The 20,465-nt window shown below is 51.5% G+C and overlaps 1 protein-coding gene across 1 annotated transcript in view; it reads right to left on the bottom strand.

Moving 5' to 3' along the window:
* Positions 1-20,465, bottom strand: part of LOC110468027 (uncharacterized) — a 619,922-nt gene that overhangs the window by 269,922 nt on the left and 329,535 nt on the right. Inside the window, 1 exon segment of the mRNA XM_077788935.1 lies at positions 18,815-19,471. Within this exon segment, the coding sequence (XP_077645061.1) occupies positions 18,815-19,471 (657 nt within the window).

Raw genomic sequence — 20,465 nt, 5'->3', positions numbered from 1 at the left:
GCTCGGTCCCATCCCATCCCATCCCATCCCATCCCCTGGGGCCCTGCCCATGGACAGGATGGAATAGGGGCCGGGCAGACACCCCACAGCCGTGCTCCATGCTCTGGGCCGTCGCGGGGCTGTCCCTGCCTGGGCAGCGCAGGGCTGGGCTGTGTTCTCCGGCCTCTCCCGCAGCCCCTCAGCTCGGGCTGCGCTCGCTCTTTCCCAGATGCAGCCCTGGACCAGACACAAGAGCAGGAACGCACCCGTGGCCGCTTCCGCAGAACAGCGCAGGTACCTGCAGCCATCCCCACCTGGGCTGGGCCTGCTGTCACTGCTCAGCCCAGCAGCACGCCTGCAGCACTCCATGGCTTCCTGCCCTTCTCCTACAGCTCATTTGCAAATTCATCAAAAGAATTTGGCAGGAAGAGACCAGCACCATGGGCCCTGGGCTCAGAGCATACTCAGAGTTCCTTGGACATGAGACCAGTGCCGCCCTGCTGGATTTGCTTGTGCAGAGGGGTGTTTCCAGAGCAGAGCAAGTAGGCAGCTGTGGCCAGGCTTCAATTCCCCCATGAGTCACACGGCTTCCCAAGCCACTAGTGCTGGCCCTTGTGAGCCTTTGAGGCCATCGCAGTGCGGTGGGAAGGGAAGCACTTCTCTGGGGACACTGGGAACACTGCTCCCTCTGGCAGCTTTCCAAGTCTCCCTGTGCCTTCTCCAGGTGCCCGCCATGGTGAGATACATCCACCAGTGGCTCATGGCCAATGATTCTGTTGAGCACAGGCTGGACAACGCCCTGCTGTATCTCACAGAAGTGCAGCCAAATGACTCAGTAATGACACTCCTGCATGTGGCCCCATCCTGTGACAGGTATGGGGCCCACCTGCCCAGAGGGCTCAGGGCTCACCCCAACCCTTCGCCCTGTACAGCCTCTGCCAGGTGTCTGACCAACAGAGAGTCCCAGGACCCTCTAGCTGCTCCCTTTCCCAGCCCTGGCACGTCAGCCCCCGAGCCTGCTGCCATGCTCCCTCGCAGCCCCTCAGGGGCCAGTCCCCACAGGGCTGGGCTGCCTGGCTGCTGCTGGAGAGGGGCAGTGGGCAAAGGCAGAGCCTGCAGTCAACCCAGGCCCTTAGAGATGCCCAGGCCACGGTGCTGTGTCTGAAATCCCCTGAGATGGACCTCTAACCCCACAGAGCTGCCATGGCCATGTGGAAGAGCATCATGTGCACGCCCTGGACTGCAGAGCTGGCACAGCAGATACTCCTGGATGTGCTGGGGAGCTGGCCAGAGCACAGCACGTGCACCTCCAATGGGGACCACGCGGCTGTCCTTGCCCTGGCTGTGAGTTTCTGCCTTTGCTGGCCCCAAGGCCACCTGTCCAGCAGCTCTCCATCCTCCCTCCCCCACGGCGTCTCCCTGCCTCAGGCACTGGGCTGAAACCTGGCCTCGGGGCAGCTCCAGGGCCACCAGGCCCGGTGGTCCCCCTGCGTCTCTCCGGGCCTCTCCCTCCCGTGCTCGGGCCCTGCCACACGGACACCTCGGCACTGAGCGCTGTCTCGGGCTGCTCTGTCCTTTGCAGGCTGCCCTGTGTCCCAGATATAGTGATAGAGCATTTCCCGCAGTTATTTGTGCATCTGCTCTTCTTTCAGCACCAAAGAGATGCCAGAGGCAGTTGGTACCTTCTGGAAAGGATGCCAGGAAGAACATGGCCTTACCACCAGCCCCAACAGGTGCTCCATCCCAGTCCTTCTGTCCCTGACACACAGCCAGGGCAGGAGCCAGTGTTCCCAGTGTGACCCAGGCTTTGCTCTGCACTCAGGTTTGCAGTGAGGACCCTGAAGTCCCTGCTGTGCCAAATGGACTATGAGGATGTGGTGTTGTCAATGGAACGCAAGCGTGGCTGGGACACGCTGCTCTGTGCTGACACCCACATTTATGCCGTGGGTCTGCTGGCCAGGTGAGACCCCCTTCTCCCCATTGCTCCCAGCATTTGTGCTCTGTGTCTGGGGTATCCCACTCATTCCCTGTGGCTGTGGGCCAGAGGGATGAGGGATGGCCAAGCAGACTGGAAAAGGCTGGGAGAGGAGGCTGCCCAGTAGTAGCCACATCTCAAAGGGCCCAGGTCCCCCTGCAGGGTGGGGGGTAAAGACAAGAACTGCCTCAGTCTGTCCTGGGAGGGGCTTCCCCCCCCGGCTCAGGGTCTTAGTGTCGTAGGAGCGGGCTCCCAGCCGGGTAATCATTATCACTGACTCCATGTATTGCAGAAGTCTGATCAATAATAATCTTTATTAAGAAACTCATTGTTCTTAGAGATAGTTATGATATAGGTTGATTTTAATTGGTTTTCTAGTCTAAACACTATCATGATTAGTTACTTAAGAAAGCACTCTTTGGTAGACAAATCTCCATAACATAGTCCACATGTTCACAATACCAGGTGCAGCATGTTAAGAATGTTTTTTCATTCTTTCCTCTGATCTTCTCAGACTTTCTCAGGCGATGCTGTCTCCTTGAGTGGCTCCACAAAGAGATGCCGTACTGGAACTTCCCTGCCCTGGCATTCCTTGTGGAGGTGAGTCTGAAGGCCGGCGCTGCCTCCCAGCTCTCTGCCCTCTCGTAGCCGCAGCTGCCTGGGACGGTGCCCACGCCCTGCGCTGCTGCCTGGTCCCCGCCCTGTGCGGTTCTGGGCTCCTGCCGGCCGGGTCCCCTGTCACTGCCCTGTGCCTTTCAGGTCCTGCATTGCCTGGACTTGAGAGCATGCAGTGACAGCATCATGGATCTCTTGTCGAGACACTTGCTGAGTGAGTGCACAGAGATGCGCCGCCAGGTTCTGAGGGCCCTCCTCTTGCTCAGGGATAATCCCTCGCTGGTAAGGAGGGGCAGCAGCTGAAGCCGTGCAGGCAGCGTGGGGCTGGGGAACGCAGTCGCTGGAACTTGGCTGGGCTTCAGGCACTGGGGCAGCCGCTCCCAGCTCTCCTGCCTCCCACTTCAGCTGCCCGAGGGCTGTGGGACAGGCCTTTGGCCTCTGGGCCCTGTGGCAGCAGGGTGGCCTTTCACACACTTTTGTTCCGCACTGGCCAAAAGAATGTGGAGCCTGACCGAAAGCCTCACGGTGCTCACCAAGGATCCTTGGATGGTGAGAAGGGGGCAGTGGCTGAAGCTGCGCTGGGCAAAGTAGCCCCTTGGGCTGGCAGGGCTTCAGGAGCTGAGGCAGCTGCTCCCAGCTCTCCTGCCTCACCTGCCCAGTGCTTTGGGACAGGCCTTCAGCTTCTCTGTGATGTTACAGTGATCCTTTGAGGTCACACATCTTTTTGTGATGTCACAGTGACAACTCTCTGTGATGTCACAGTGACATCTTTGTGACATCACACAACCTCCACTTGATGTCACATACACATCTGTGTGATGTCACTCTGATATCTCTGTGATGTCATACAGTTCTCTGTGATTTCACACAACCTCCTGTGATGTCACAGAGATATCTCTGTGATGTCACACTGATATCACTGTGATGTCACACTGCTCTCTGTGAAGTCATACAGAAAACTCTGTGATGTCACTCTTACATCTCTATGATGTCACACAGCTCTCTGAGATGTCACACTGACACCTCCATGACATCACACTGACATATCTGTGATGTCACTTTGACATCTCTGTGATGTCACACAGCTGTCTCTGATGTCACACTGACATCTCTCTGATGTCACACAACTCTCTGTGATGCCACACTGACACCTCTGTGATGTCACATGGACATCTCTGTGATGTCACAAAGTTCTCTGTGATGTCACACTGACATTTCTGTGATGTCACACTGACACCTCTGTGACATGACACAGCTCTCTATGATGTCACAGTGATATCCCTGTGATGTCACACAATCTCCTGTGATGTCACACAGATATTTCTGTGAAGTCACTCTGACACCTCTATGATGTCACAGTGACCGTGTGATGTCACACAGCTCTCTGTGATGTCACAAGGACATCTTTGTGATGTCACACAACCTCCACTTGATGTCACATAGATATCCATTTTGATGTCACAGAGACATCTCTGTGATGTCACACAGCTCTCTGTGATGTCACACAGCTCTCTGTGATGTCACCTGGCCGTCACTGCCATGTCACACAACATGCTCTGACGTCACAATGACATCTCTATGATGTCAAACTGACACCTCTGTGACGTGACACTGCTCTCTGTTATATCACACTCCCCCTGTGAGGTCATAAAGCATTTTGTGATGTCACACTGACATCTCTGAGATTTTACAGAGCTCTCTGTGATGTCACAGTGACCCTGTGAGGTCACACAGCTTTTTGTGATGTCACAGTGATAACTCTGTGATGTCACACAGCTCTCTGTGATGTCACAAGGACATTTTTGTGATGTCACACATCCTCCACTTGATGTGATTTACACATATGTGTGATGTCACTCTGACATCTCTGTGATGTAATACAGCTCTCTGTGATGTCACACAAGATCCTCTGTTGTCACACTGACATCTCTGAGGTGTCACACAGATCTCTGTGATGCCACACGGACATCTCTGTGATGTCACTCTGAGGTTTAACAAGTCCAAGTGCTGGGTCCTGCAATTTGGCCACAACAACCCCTGGAACCTCAGGGCCTGAGAGGAGATTGCACAAACCTGTCCGTAAGTCAGAGTCAGAGGAAAATCCTAAAGTTTCTCAAGGCATTAATGGGTGCCACTGAGGTCCATCCCAACACAGGCTCCTCATGGGCTCTTTGGAGGAGAGAACTGGAGGCCAGGATGGCACAAAAACCTCGCATACACTCAGTGTGGGAAGGAAAATCCAAAGTACCTTAAACACCTTGAGTATCTGTCCTGGTTTGTAAGATAAGCTTGTATTCTATTTGCCATCTGTTGGAGGTTGGGCAGGTTTGTTATCTCTTCCAAGAACAATGGTTTGCTCCGAAGAGGTAATGGTTTGTGTAACACCATCCTATTGTGAGATGCTCCACCCAGAGGGGGAAGCCAAGCACTCCTTTATTGTATAAGGGGGTACATTTTGGGGACAGAGTAGCTCTCTCTCTTTACGGGATTCACAGAGAAGCAGCTCTCTCTTTGCGGGATTTCCCAGAGAAGCAGCTCCTTCGGCAGGACTCCCGAGAGAAGCGGCCAGAGCGCGGTGAGGCGGCAGCGGCGGAGCTCAGAGGCGGCCCCAGCGCAGAGGAAGACCAGCCCAACTGCCACCAGATCTTCAGAGAAAACTATACCCTTCTAAAGATCACCACTTCAGCTGCAATTCATCAGCCACTGCAAGAGGAGCATCTATCATTTCAACCGGACTGCTACCAACACTCCGACTCCTCAGGTTGTGGACTTTATCACTAATTTTGTTTGTACCAATTGCATTTGCCTTTTTAAATTGTTATCTAGTTTTCTCCTAGTAAATAATTGTTACTCCCATTCCCATATCTTTGCCTGAGAGCCTTTTAGTTTAAAAATCCTGGTAATTCGGAGGGAGGGGGTTTACCTTCTCCATTGCACAGGAGGTTTTTGCCCTCCTTCACAGACTCCTGTCTTGTCAAACCAAGACAGATTTTGGCGCCCAATGTGAGGCTCGAGGGCATTGAGAGGGAAAAAGGATTAACGGTTCTTAAGTAATTTGGTTTTTTGCTGTGTGTAGGAACATCTTAAGCATCACCATGTGGTCTAGTTTACCTTGGTTTGGGTGGCATGTGATCGTAGCTATACTTTTCCCATTTGCAGACCCTTATCTAAAAATGGGCCCTATAACTAAGGCTACTGTGTCTGTTATCAAGTTTGGCTTCTGGGTTAATTGGGTGAGGAATTCATGGATCTTTAATTTCCTCTGGAAGGCAGGTACATGGATTCATAGCTATCACACGTTAACTGTATGTTTTTGGGGTTACTTTAATAACGGTACCTAATGCGAGGAAATAGCACCTGGGGAAACTTTCTCCCAACCTTTTAACCATCTTTTTGGGTCTGCTCCTCCAGTTTTCAAAGGGTTAAGATCCTCTCTAAGTGCTAATGATATCATACAATGGGTAGTGTTGCTGATGGGCCTGTTATATTTAGCACTCAGAGATAAGGGAAGATTAACCTGGATAACTACCCTCACACCTACACCAGAGGCTAGGGATGCTCCTGCAGAACTGCCCCAGAGGCTCGAGATGCTGCTGCTCCAGAGCCTGACCCTGCCCCACAGCCCACCTCAGAAATGAACCACCCAGATTGGGTGAGGGTTCTGGTTAAGGAGATACGAGAGATGCTGAAGGAGTGCATTTCCCCAGCTGGTGAGAAACCGGCCCTTTGCCTTGAGGAGGGACAGTTTAATGGTACAGCTGTGGAACCCACAGATGTTACAACTGTCCAGGTTCCAGCTGAACCACAAAGGCAGTCACAGCCAGCAGCAATTGCCCCGGTAGAAACAAGGAAGTCTAAGATGAAAGCAGAGCACCCTGCAGATAGGGACAGGAATGGAGGAACCTCACACCCACAGGGGACCCAGAGATTGCTATCATCACCGAGTCCCTGACGTACAAAAGTCTTCGTAATCTGCATAAAGACATTGTGCGATGAGGGCGTGAGGCTTATGCTACCTGGTTACTCCGGGTTTGGGATCTTATGGGTACAGGCGTGCAGCTGGACGGTGGGGAGGCAAGGAACTTGGGACCCTTGACCCAGGACTTGGGTATAAATCAGATTTTTGTAAGGGAACCAGGGTCCCTTTCTCTCTGGGAGCGGCTCTTAATGAGTTTCAGGAAGAGGTTTGTCCACAGAGAGAGAATGCAGGAGCACCCTCATAGAATGCGCTGGAAGACCCTCGAGGAAGGGATCCAACAGCTGAGGGAAGTGGCAGTATTGGAGGTACTCTTTGGGAGGGATGGACGACACAATAATGACCCTGACAAGGTCAGGTGTACAGGACAAATGCTGTGGAGTCTAGCAAATCTTGGGCCATCTCAATACACCACCTTCATTGCAACAATCAATGCTGTCGCTCACCGAGAGACAGTGGGCTCTGTTGCCAACAAACTTAGGAATTATGAGAGTATGATTAATGGCCCAATGCAGGCTCATATCTCAGCTGTGATTAAGGAGTTTAAAGAGGAGATGAGGGAGGAGATGAGGAAGGTTAATGCAGCACCCGTGAGAGTCACAGGTCCCAGAATCAGCGCCCAACAATCCCCAGCTAGAGAGAGAGGGTACACCCCAAGGGCTAATCTGTGGTTCTTCCTGCGTGACCATGGGGAAGACATGGGGAGGTGGGATGGGAAACCCACTTCTGTCCTGGCAGCAAGGGTCCGTCAACTTAAGGAGGGAAACTAACCGGGGGAGTTCCACCAAAGTGAAGGTAGCCTCAACCTCCCGTGACCAAGCTTGTGGGTACGATCTGTCAGACCCCCTTGAAGGGACCTCTAGTATGTATGCCCAGGAAAGGAATGATAACCAGTGTTAGAGGGGCCCTGTCTCTAGCCAGGGAGAGGCACGGGAAAACCGGATCTTCTGGACAGTGTGGATCCGATGGCCTGGCACATCAGAGCCACAAAAATGGAATGCTTTAGTTGATACTGGTGCACAGTGTACTCTGATACCATCGGGACATGTGGGGGCAGAGCCTGTTTCCATTGCTGGTGTGACAGGGGGATCACAACAATTGACTCTGGTGCAAGCCGAGGTGAGCCTGACTGGGAAGGAGTGGAAGAAACATCCTATAGTGACTGGCCCAGATGCTCCGTGTATCCTAGGCATAGACTTCCTCCGGAACGGCTATTACAAAGACCCAAAGGGACTCAGGTGGGCTTTTGGAATAGCCACTGTAGAGGCAGAAGACATTAAGCAATTGAACACCTTGCCTGGACTGTCAGAACACCCCTCTGCAGTAGGACTCCTAAAGGTGGAAGAACAACGCGTGCCAATTGCGACCTCGACAGTGCACCGCTGGCAGTATCGGACGGATCGAGATGCCGTGATCCCCATCCACAAAATTATTCAGGAGCTGGAAAGCCAAGGGGTGGTCAGCAAAACCCACTCACCCTTCAACAGCCCCATCTGGCCTGTGCACAAATCTGACAGAGAATGGAGATTGACTGTGGACTATCGTGGCTTAAATGAAGTGACTCCACCGCTGAGTGCTGCTGTACCGGATATGCTGGAACTACAGTACGAGCTGGAGTCCAAGGCAGCAAAGTGGTATGCCACCATTGATATTGCTAATGCGTTTTTCTCCATTCTTCTGGCAGCAGAATGCAGGCCTCAGTTTGCTTTCACCTGGAGGGGTGTGCAGTACACCTGGAACCGACTGCCCCAGGGGTGGAAACACAGCCCCACCATCTGCCATGGACTGATCCAGGCTGCACTAGAAAAGGGTGAGGCTCCAGAACACCTGCAATACATTGATGACATCATTGTGTGGGGGAGCACAGCGGCAGAAGTGTTTGAGGAAGGTGAGAGGATCATCCAGATACTACTAGAAGCTGGCTTCACCATCAAGAAGAGCAAAGTCTAGGGACCTGCCCGAGAGATCCAGTTCCTGGGAGTGAAATGGCAGGATGGACGGCGCCAGATTCCCACTGAGGTCATCAACAAGATCACAGCTATGTCCCCACCAACCAGCAAAAAGGAAACACAAGCTTTCCTGGGTGCCATAGGTTTCCGGAGAATGCACATTCCTGAGTATAGCCAGATTGTGAGCCCTCTTTATCTGGTTACCCGAAAGAAGAATGATTTCCACTGGGGCCCTGAGCAGCAACAAGCCTTCACCCAGATCAAGCAGGAGATCGCTCATGCTGTAGCCCTTGGCCCAGTCAGAACGGGACCAGAGGTCAAGAATGTGCTCTACTCTGCAGCTGGGAACCATGGGTTGTCCTGGAGCCTTTGGCAGAAAGTGCCTGGGGAGACTCGAGGCCGACCACTGGGATTCTGGAGCCGAAGTTACAGAGGGTCTGAAGCCAACTACACTCCCACAGAGAAGGAAATCTTGGCTGCCTTTGAAGGAGTTCAAGCCGCCTCGGAGGTAATTGGCACAGAAACACAACTCCTCCTGGCACCCCGACTACTGGTGCTGGGGTGGATGTTTAAAGGAAAGGTTCCTACTACCCACCATGCCACTGACGCCACATGGAGCAAATGGATTGCCCTCATCACTCAACGCGCCCGTATTGGAAACCTGAATCGCCCTGGGATTTTGGAGATAATTACTAACCGGCTAGAAGGTGAAAACTTTGGTCTCACTGATGATGAGGAGCAGGTACAAGTGGCAAGGGCTGAAGAAGCTCCACCATACAACCAACTACCAGCAGAGGAGACCTGCTACGCTCTTTTCACTGATGGTTCCTGTCGCATCGTAGGGATGAACCGGAAGTGGAAAGCAGCCGTATGGAGCCCCACGCGCCAAGTTGCACAAGCTACCGAAGGAGAAGTTGGATCGAGCCAACTCGCTGAACTCAAGGCCGTTCAGCTGGCTCTGGACATTGCTGAAAGGGAGAAGTGGCCAAAGCTCTACCTTTATACTGATTCATGGATGGTAGCCAATGCTCTGTGGGGCTGGCTGGGAAGGTGGAGGAAGGCCAACTGGCAACGTAGAGGAAAGCCAATCTGGGCTGCTGATATATGGAAAGACATTGCCTCTCGGGTGGAAAAGCTGACGGTGAAAGTCCGTCATGTAGATGCCCATGTCCCCAAAAGTCGGGCTAATGAAGAACACCGAAACAACGAGCAGGTAGATCAGGCAGCAAAAATAGAGGTGTCAAAGATAGACTTAGATTGGCACCATAAGGGGGAGTTGTTCCTGGCTCGATGGGCTCATGATGCCTCAGGTCATCAGGGCAGAGATGCCACCTACAAGTGGGCACGAGACCGAGGGGTGGATCTAACCATGGACAGTGTTTCCCAGGTTATCCATGACTGTGAGACGTGTGCTGCCATCACAGGCCAAGCGGGTGAAGCCCCTATGGTATGGTGGGCGGTGGTCCAAGTACAAGTATGGGGAGGCCTGGCAGATTGACTACATCACACTGCCCCAGACACGCCAAGGCAAGCGCTACGTGCTGACCATGGTGGAAGCCACCACTGGATGGCTGGAGACTTTCCCTGTACCTCATGCCACTGCCCGGAACACCATCTTAGGCTTGAAAAAGCAAGTCCTGTGGAGACACGGCACCCCTGAGAGAATTGAGTCTGACAACGGCACCCATTTCAAGAACAGCCTTATCAACACCTGGGCCAGAGAACATGGTATCGAATGGATATATCATATTCCCTATCATGCTCCAGCTGCCAGCAAAGTTGAACGATACAACGGACTCCTTAAGACTACCCTAAAGGCACTTGGTGGGGGAACATTTAGAAACTGGGAAATTAACCTGGCAAAAGCAACCTGGATGGTCAACACCTGAGGGTCTGTCAATCGAGCTGGCCCTGCCCAGTCAGAACCCTTATACACAGTAGATGGAGATAAGGTCCCTGTAGTACATATGAAAGGTATTTTAGGGAAAACTGTTTGGATTAATCCCACCTCAGGCAAAGACCAACCCATTTGTGGGATTGTCTTTGCTCAAGGACCTGGTTACACTTGGTGGGTAATGCAGAAAGAGGGGAGACCCGCTGTGTACCACAGGGAAACTTGGTCTTAAGTGAGAACTGGGTGTAAGATTTCATGGTGTGCAGATGGAAATAGAATAAGGGGTGGATAATGTCCTGGGTTGTAAGATAAGCTTGTATTCTATTTGCCATCTGTTGAAGGCAAACCTGTTGGGCAGGTTTTGTTATCTTTTCCAAGAACCGGTTTTGCTCCTAAGAGGTAATGGTTTATTAGTGGGCCATTGACTGATTCAATGCAGGGCTGGTAACATAACACCATCCTATTGTGAGATGTTCCACCCAGAGGGGGGAAGCCAAGCACTCTTTTATTGGATATAAGGGGGTACCTTTTTGGGGACAGAGCAGCTCTTTACTTTGGGGGATTGCCAGAGAAGCAGCTCTCTTCGGCGGCACTCGCAGCGAAGCAGCCGGAGCGCGCTGAGGCGACGGCGGCGGAGCTCGGAGGCAACCCCAGCGCAGAGGAAGACCGACCCCACTGCCACCAGATCTTCAGAGGAAAACTATACCCTTCTAAAGATCACCACTGCAGCTGCAATTCATCAGCCACTGCAAAAGGAGCAATCATCCCAGCAGGACTGCTACTGGCACCCCGAATCCTCAGGTTCTGGACTTTTTCACTGCTTTTGTTTGTACCGATTGCATTTGCCTTTTTAAATTGTTGTCTAGTTTTCTCCTAGTAAAGAATTGTTACTCCCATTCCCATATCTTTGCCTGAGAGCCTTTTAGTTTAAAACTCCTAGTAATTTGGAGGGAGGGGGTTTACCTTCTCCATTGCACAGGAGGCTTTAGCCCTCCTTCGCAGATTCCTGTCTTGTCGAACCTAGACAAACAGTATGGTAAATGTAGCTTTGTAGATAAAATGAAGCTTTAGTAGATAAAAAAGAAACTATGTATGTGTGTGGGTGTCATGGTTTGACACTGGCACAATGCCAGTGCCCCCATGAAAATGTGATCCCTACCTTGAATGCTGTGAAGTGGAATCTAGAATAGAGCAAAGCAGGCCCAAGCTTAATAACAGGAAAAAAACTTTATTAAACTACCACTACAAAAGAAAAGAGAAAACTAAAGAAGGGAAAAAAAAAACCACACAAAGATCCAAATGAAAACCTTGCAAAACATTCCTCCCCCCCACCACCCAACTCCAACAAACCACAGTGAGACACAATCTGGACCCCAATCAGGTTTCCACCCTCCAAACAACCGATACTCAGTCCATCGAGGGAACAGAGTCTCTCCTGTGCCACAGACCCCCCAAGAAACACAGCTTCACATCCTGTGTTTCCATGTCACACATGGCACCGCCCAGAGAAAAAGTTTGCCATGGTGACCTTTCTCCTTTCCATGCACAGTGCTCTCACCACCAATGCATGGATGGTCAGACTGCCTTTAGGATTTTCCCTTTCAAGGATGCCCTGCCAAGAGGGGAGAAAACAACAGTTCAGTTTTTCATTGTTTGGGACCACAGTCCCCCCTCATTTTCCCCTGGGGCCGAGGGCTCAAGAACAGAGATCTTCTTCTCTTCTCTTTCCTTTCCAGGGCAAGGGGGCGCCACCACAAACCCCCTAACCTTTTCTCTGTTCACTCCACTTTTGTCTTTTTCCCAGCTGAAGCAGGTCTCTTGACTCGCTGGCATCCTCCCAAAACACAGTCCCTCTTGAAGGAGAAGATTGGTTCAGGTTGTGGCTAACCCGGAAAAGTCCAGCCAAAAGCCACTCCTTGTCCCCCTCCCATCCAGAATTCCTCCTTCCAACATCCCATCCCAGGGTCCAAGGTGTCCCTCTTCCTCTCTTTCAAAACCGAGGAGGGGAAAGGAAAATTCACAAAGCTTTCATTTCTCAAGGAAGGGTTAAAAGTCCAAACTCCCAGGATGGCTCGATGCCCGGACATCCAGCAACTCCCACACAACTGGGCACCTTGCAGCAGCTCCCCCCGCTCCTCCTTCCTCATGGCTTTCTCTCTCCCTCTTGGGAGAGGAACTCTGGGGGGGGGGAAATGGAGACATCCCAGATTTCTTCCACCCTTCCATCTGCAGGGGCCAGCCCGGTTCCAGTCCCTCCACCCTTCGGAGTTACCTCCATCAGGCCATGGGGCTTCACCTCCCCCACCCAGCTCGTGGCTGGGCAGGGGAGGTTTGCACTGCACGCTGACCGGAACCAAAGAGAGCGAGTTCCCCTGGGAATTCTGCTTTTAACCCCTCTGTGTTCTCAGAGGCGTGTCTACTTTCAATTGGTCAATATCTAAATTGACCTCTTCCTTCCGGAAAAAATTCTCTTTCCGTGTCAAACCACGACAATTAGTAATAAAATAGTTATTAAAAAAATAAAATAAAAATTAAAATAATAAAATAAAAATAAAATAAAAATAAAAAAAAAAATCAGAGTAATCAAAATCTGGACGACGACATTTAGGCCACCACGAGGCGATAAAAAGAAAAAAATTTTGGATGCCTGGATGTTTTTGGGCACTGTGAAAAATGCCAGTTCTGGTTCTTTAAAATCTTTTAAACATTACTGATTCAAACAAGTTAATTAGTAATAGAATAGGTATAAAAATAGCAATAAATAGGAGCAATAAAAATTTGGACAATGAGAGTCAGAGCACCACGAGATGATAAAAAATGAAGAATTTCGGACATCCAGGAGTTTTTGGGCACTGTGAAAACACTGATCAATTGTTTTGGAAATGTTAAAAGTTTATTATTAATAAAATAGTTATTGAAAATATAAAAAAAAAATTAAATAATAAGAAAAAAAATAATAATAAAATAAAATTTAAAAATAAAATCAGAGTAATATAAATGTGGACAGCGAGGGTCAGGCACCACGAGCCAATGAAAAACAAAGAGTTTCGGACATCTGCGAGTTTTTGGGCACTGTGGAAAATAACAATCAGTTATTTTTTAAATTTTAAAAGTTTATTAGTAATAAAATAGTTAATAAAAATAAAAATAAAAATACAATAGCAACAAAAATAATAAAATAATAAATAAAATCAGAGTAACAAAAATGTGGACAATGAGGATGAGGACAACATGAGACAATAAAAAATTAAGAATTTTGGACATCCAGGAGTTCTTGGGCACTGTGAAAAACGCCACTCGCTGGTTTTGAAAATGTTAAAAAATTATTGATTCAAAAAGTTAATTAGTAATAAAATAGTTATAAAAATAGCAATGAAATTGGAGCAATAAGAATCTGGACAATGAGGGTCAGGACGATGACAAGACAATAAAAAGTGAAGAATTTCGGACATCCGGATGGTTTTGGGCACTGTGGAAAACGCCAGTCAGTCGGTTTTTAAAATTGTAAAAGTTTATTAGTAATAAAACAGTTATTAAAAAACCAGCGATAAAATCAGAGCAATAACAATGTGGACAATGAGGCCAGGACAGTGACAAGACAATAAAAAGCGAGGGATTACGGACGTCCGGATGGTTCGGGCAGTGAGCAGCCAAAACCACGCCTTGAACAAGGAATAACCTAAAAGCAGCAGCCTGTTGCATATTCATCGATCTCATGCATGATGCATCAATCCTGTCCAGTCACAGAACCCGGAGCAGTGGCAGCCTCTGCTCAATCCCGCGGCGCCCGCAGGGCTGAGCGGGGCACGGAGAGTGAATTTCCTTTAATCAGGGAGCCCTTGTGGCAGCACATTGCTCTGCCTCCCAGCATTTTTCACAGAGGAACACAGAGGGAAACGAAAGAGAAAACAATTTCTGTTTCTGCTGCTTGTTTTAGTATGTGGAACGTGTTTGGAGAATTGTTTAACCATTTGTTACCCAAATTGTTGTGGGGTGGTTGCTGGGTTGGGTTCTGGTGAGGATCGTTTGAGCCTGGGGCCAATCCAACCCACCTAGGGCTGGAATCTCAGAGAGGGTCACGAGTTGTGAGGAGTTAGATTTGGGAGTTAGAAAAAGCAGTTTGTAGTTTTAGTATCTCCTTTAAATAGAATATTAATAGAAAAAGCAGGTTTGTAGTTTTAGTGTCTCCTTTAAACAGTATATTAATGTATATTAGTATAGTTCTAATAAAGAAACCATTCATCCTTCTGAGCTGGAGTCAGGCATCGTCATTTCTTCCCCCCGGCTCGCCTGCATTTACAATAAGCTGTAAATTCTTTTTCTCTGGAAGATTTTGGTGTCCTGCGACTGCCATCCTGGTGCAAGTACCGCATTCCTTTCTTCCCACACACAGAGTTTCTGTTTTAACCACAAAAGCTCCGTTTTAACAACAAATCTACATTTACCCTACCATTAAAATGCTAATACAGCACTACTAATCAATGTAACTGTCTTGATTTGACAAGACAGGAATCTGCGAAGGAGGGCAGGAGCCTCCTGTGCAATGGAGAAGGTAAACCCCCTCCCTCCGAATTACCAGGATTTTTAAACTAAAAGGCTCTCAGGCAAAGATATGGGAATGGGAGTAACAATTATTTACTAGGAGAAAACTAGATAACAATTTAAAAAGGCAAATGCAATTGGTACAAACAGAACAAGTGATAAAGTCCACAACCTGAGGATTCGGGGTGTTGGTAGCAGTCCGGTTGAAATGACAGCTGCTCCTCTTGCAGTGGCTGATGAATTGCGGCTGCAGTGGTGATCTTTAGAAGGGTATAGTTTTCTCTGAAGATCTGGTGGCAGTGGGGCCGGTCTTCATCTGGGAATCCAGCGAAGGGGCCACGTCTCTGAATCCCGCAAAGAGCAAGCTGCTCTGTCTCCCAAAAGGTACCACTTTATACCATAAAAGAGTGCTTGGCTTCCCCCTCTGGGTGGAGCATCTCACAATGGGATGGTGTTACAGTTACCAGGCCTGCAGTGAGTCAGTCAATGGCCCATTAACAAACTATTACCTCTTCGGAGCAAACCATTGTTCTTGGAAGAGATAACAAACCTGCCCAACCTTCAACAGATGGCAAATAGAATACAAGCTTATCTTACAAACCAGGCCAATAACATAATACAAATCCTATTCAATTTAATACCTGCAAAAAGCCAACCATAAAATATGCATTTTTCACAGAGGACATCCCGAGGCTGCTGCAGGGACAGCGATGTCACCGCTGTGACGTCGTTGGGGACGGTGACATCATCAGGGACATCGCTGCTGTCACTTCTCCCCTCTCCCCTCCCCACGCGGGATTTTATACGAATTCGGGGAATTTTCTCGGAATTTTCATTGCAATTGTCCCAAATGCTGATGGGAATTCCTGGGGTGACGTCACTGGGGACACTTGGGGACATTCTGAGGATGCTCTGGGGACACTGATGGGGGTGGCGGTGGGTCAGGGACTGAATGAGCCCCTCGGTGCCTTGCAGCAGAGCCGGGTTATAAATGACAATAGAATAATCAGCTTTTGAAATTCTGTATTGCCTTCTGCACGTTGTTATTGAGCACGAGGATTTTGCTGTGGTACTTGATATTGATATTGATTACTGATAATTCCTTGCAGCTGCTTGCTGGTACAATAAAATTGATCTGTTTATGTGTGCAGTGTATAACAAATTTACTGCTAGAGTAATAAACAGATATTATGTCATAGGCCTTAGAATATTAAAAATAGATAATCATTAAATAGATCAATACTAAATATTGAAATAGAGACTATGCAATGTTAAAATGCTTTTGTGTGACTGACTCAGGTGTAAAACAATTCAGTTGTTTCTCACATCTGCGGACCAGCCTCACCAGGTGATACCAGTGACACAAAGCTCAGAATAATTTAGGAATTTATCGGGGGCCTGAAACAACAGGGTGGAACCATGAGAAGAAATCAAAAATATTGACTTAATCTACAGAATGTCCTGAAGACAAGTCAGAGGTGAGACTCAAACACGAGTTCCTGGGACACCCAAACCTCCCGGGAGTGTTTGAATAATGTCAAAACTCAGGAGTGTGTTCGTGGCCCTGCAGTGGAACCGGATCCGGAGAATGAAGGGTTAAGTTGAGGGCGAGTTCTTTGGCTGAGCCCCAAAACCCTTTTTTATCCCTGATTAAACTTTGTTTAGTAATCCCTTAGTGAACTTTGTTTTTCACACCCGGCTGGGATTTGGGGGGGCTGGGGGGGTCCCTGGACAGCCTCCGCTGCTGAGCACTGACCCCCCCTCACCGAGCACCGGGACCCCCCAAAAACCGCACCCGCACCCCTTCAGTGCCCCTGACCCCCCCCGAGCACCAGGCCCGGACCCCCCTTAGTGCCCCCCACCCATCACGGGGGTTCCGCCCCCTCCCCTTTGACCCCCCAGAGCCGCGGGACCCCCGGGAACAGCGCCGGGACCGGGGGGTCCAGGGATGTGAGAATTGGATTCGTAAAGGATTCCCAAATCCTGGCAGAAAGCTCACACTGCCTTGGACTTGTCCATGCAAACTCTGAGATTTTATTGTGCTAGTGAGCAGCTGCAAGGAATTATCAAAAATCAATATCAGTATAAGCACCTGAGCAAAATGCTGGGGTTCAATAGGAACCTGCAAAAGGCAATAGAGAAATGCCAAACCCAATAGAAACAGCAGAAAAATGCAAAAGGCAGCAGGGGAATGCAAAAGCCTTCTGAGTGCTCTCAGAATGTCCCCAGGTGCAGGTGGTAACATCATCCCAGAAACTCCCATCAGCATGTGGGACAATGCCCATGAAAATTCCCAGAAAATTCTCCGAATTGGTCTCAAATCCCACGCGAGGAGGGGACTGGTGACGCCAGCGCTGTCCACCAGGATGTCACTGTCCCTGATGGCATCAGAGCGGTGCCATCGCTGCAGCAGCCTGGGGAGATCCTCCACGGCTTTTTGGCACCGCTGGGCCAGGGCGCGCCTGCTGGGGCCACCGGGGCCGCCGGAGCCACCACAGGGACTCAAGAGAAGGTCGTGGATGTCCCCAAGTGTCCCCAGCAGGTGATCCTTGCCCAGGCAGGCACTGGCATCCCACGGCTGCTCAAACCCGGCCACTTCGGCCACCAAGGCCTCAGGGACATCGGGGGACACCTTCTTTGTCCCCTCCAGGATGGCCTCGATGTCCCTGAGCCGGCACTGCAGCTCCTCGGGGAACCACCTGCCGCCTTCACACTCTTCCACCAAGCGCTCCAGTGGCCCCAGGGCCACCTGTGCCCAATGTCCCCTTCTGGTGGCCACCATGGCTCGGCTGCTGGCCACCACGGCCTCTCCCACGGCCTCGTTGGTGGCAGCAGCCACCTGGGCCTTGTGCTGGCCCTGCCGAGGCCCTCTTTTCCCTGCCCAGGGCCACCTTCAGCTGCTGGGCTGTGGCCACCAGGCTGCTCCCAGCTGTCCTCCTGCGGGTGGCCACGTTCTGCAGGTCCCCGGCCCGGATGGCAGCGATGGCCGCGTCCCAGCGGGCGTCGCGGAGCTCGGTGGCATCCCAGGCCAGCAGGGCCCGGCTGTCCTCGAGCCTGACCACCAACTCCTGCCAGGCCCAGCCCACAGCTCTCACATCGGCCCAGGTGCCCCTGGGGTGGCCCCAAGCACGGCCAGGGCCCGGCCCAGGGAGGGGACACCACGGTGGCCCAGGGAGGTGACATCGCCCTGCTCCAGGGTCTCACCAAGACTCCAGGTGAAGTTCCTCAGGTTCACGTGCAGGGACTCTGGGGACATGACCTGCTGCTCATCCCTCTGTAACCTGGTCACTGTGGCTGCCACACACAGGGTGGCCACCAGATTCACCAGTGACTCCAGCTGGTACGGGGACACCTGGGGAGGAGACAGGGGAGGTGTCAGGGACCTGGTGGCACTTGTGGCCTGCGGTGGCCCCAGTGCCCTCCCAGGGTTCCCTTTGTCCCCTCCCTGGAGGGCTCTGCTGCGTCCTCTGTCCCTTTGTCACCCCCTCATCCCCTCTGTCACACCCCTGCCACCCCCCACTGTCCCATCTTCTTGCTCAGGGAGCCTTAAACTGTGTCTGTGTCTCCCACAGTTTCTGCTCAGTCAGGCCTCAGATATCGGGCCCCTTTATCAGCTCCATTGCTTTACTCTCTGTTTTATTCCCCATACGGGGGCACCAGGGCTCTGCCCAACGGGGGTCACTGGGGATCATCCAGCCCGGATCCTCCCATGGGGGATGGAGCTGCAGCAGCTCACCAAGCTCTTCCCTCACTCTCTTCCCTCACTCCCAGCTCTTCCCTCACTCTCTTCCTTCACTCCAACCTCGTCCCTCACCCTCTTCCCTCACTCAAAGCTCTTTCCTCACTCAGGGCACTCACAGGGCTTCCCTTAGTGGTGCCTCCATTGGTGTTTGGTCAAGGTTGATCTCTGTGTGAAGCTCTTCCCACACTTCCCACACTCGTACGGCCTCTCCCCGGTGTGGATGCGCCGGTGCACGGTGAGGTTGGAGTTTTGCTTGAAGCCCTTCCCGCAGTCAGGGCAGCGGTAGGGCCTCTCCTCTGTGTGAATCCGCTCATGACTGAGGACATCAGAGCTGGTCTGAAACCTCTTCCCACACTGGGGACACTCGTAGGGCCTCTCCCCAGTGTGGATGCGCTGGTGTCTTCTCAAGGCAGAGCTCCACCCAAAGCTCTTCCCACATTCCAAGCACTCGTACGGCTGTTCCCCAGTGTGAATAACCTGGTGCTGGATCAGGCCAGACATGCGTATGAAGCTCTTCCCACACTTCCCACACTCGTAGGGCCTCTCCCCGGTGTGGATGTGCTGGTGCCTGATGAGGCTGGAGTTGTGCTTGAAGCCCTTCCCGCAGTCGGGGCAGCGGAAGGGCCTCTCCTCTGTGTGAATCCGCTCATGGAGGAGGAGATTGGAGCTGCTCCGAAACCTCTTCCCACACTCCCCACACTCGTAGGGCCTCTCCCCAGTGTGGATCCTCTGGTGCTGGATCAGTTGGTAGCTCCAGCTGAAACCCTTCCCACATTCCAAACACTTGTGGGGCTTCTCCCTGCCATGAGGCTTCTCCACCAGCTCCGAGCTCCGCCTGGATCTCCACCTGCCTTCCTGGCTCAGGGGGGCTCTTTCTTCCCCACAGCTCCCTGGGCTGGGTTTGCAGCTCCCCCTCCTGCAGCATCTCCGGGGCTTTTGCTCCTCCTCCATCCAGCCACGCCCTGGGAATGACAAATCCTGGTTTGGGGAAAAAACAAGAAGAGAGCACCTTGGAATGCAGGTTCCACCTTGCCCAAGTTCATCTCAGGAAGTCATTGGGAATCTTGTGTCTCTAAGAACCACCAAGACACCAAGATTCAGCCCAAACACACCACAAAGTTCAAGACACAGATAAACTCCCCAAACATCACAAGTCAGCAAAACCTCCTCCAAAACATAAAGATTCAGCTCCCATATAAAACCAAAGCACCAACATTTAGCCCAAGAAAGCTCAGAAACAGCAAGATTTACGCCCTGAAAATCTTGGATCCCCCTCCACAGTCACCTGCTGCATGTGGGGGGAGCAGCACTCCTGGGGCTGGGGGGAGGCTGCAAATACAGGGAGGGGTGGAACCTTCTGCTGCTTCCTCTTTCTGCTCCTCCTCCTCCTCGTCACTCCTCATTCTCACACGCCTCTTCCTCCTGCTAGTCCTCCTTCTCCTGCACAATCCCATCTTCTGCCACCTGCATCGTCTGACTATTTTGTTCCTCAAGCCTGCTTCTCCTTCCCTTCTCCTCCTGCCCCCAGGCCCAGCACCCACTGCCGGCTCCCTCTTCCCCCCACACCCACAGCATCCCAGCGCAGGGGCAGGGATGGAGCTGGGGCAGGTCGGGCTGGGGCAGCGCTGGGCTCTCGGCCGCTCCCGCCCGCACTCGGTCCCCACTGCAGCCGCTCCCGCCAGGACAGCGCGGGGGGGCCCGGCCTTGGCGCTGCCCCACTCCCACCTCCCCAAATTCCCCTCGCGGGGCCATGGGGCCGAGGGGGGCGCGCAGGTGGGTCCAGGTGGGGAACG

The sequence above is a fragment of the Lonchura striata genome, chromosome 29 (genome assembly GCF_046129695.1).
Source record: "Lonchura striata isolate bLonStr1 chromosome 29, bLonStr1.mat, whole genome shotgun sequence".
NCBI classification, from domain to species: Eukaryota; Metazoa; Chordata; class Aves; order Passeriformes; family Estrildidae; genus Lonchura; species Lonchura striata.
The sequence above is the reverse complement of the archived record's forward strand: the minus strand, read 5'-3'. Positions and strand labels throughout refer to the sequence as shown.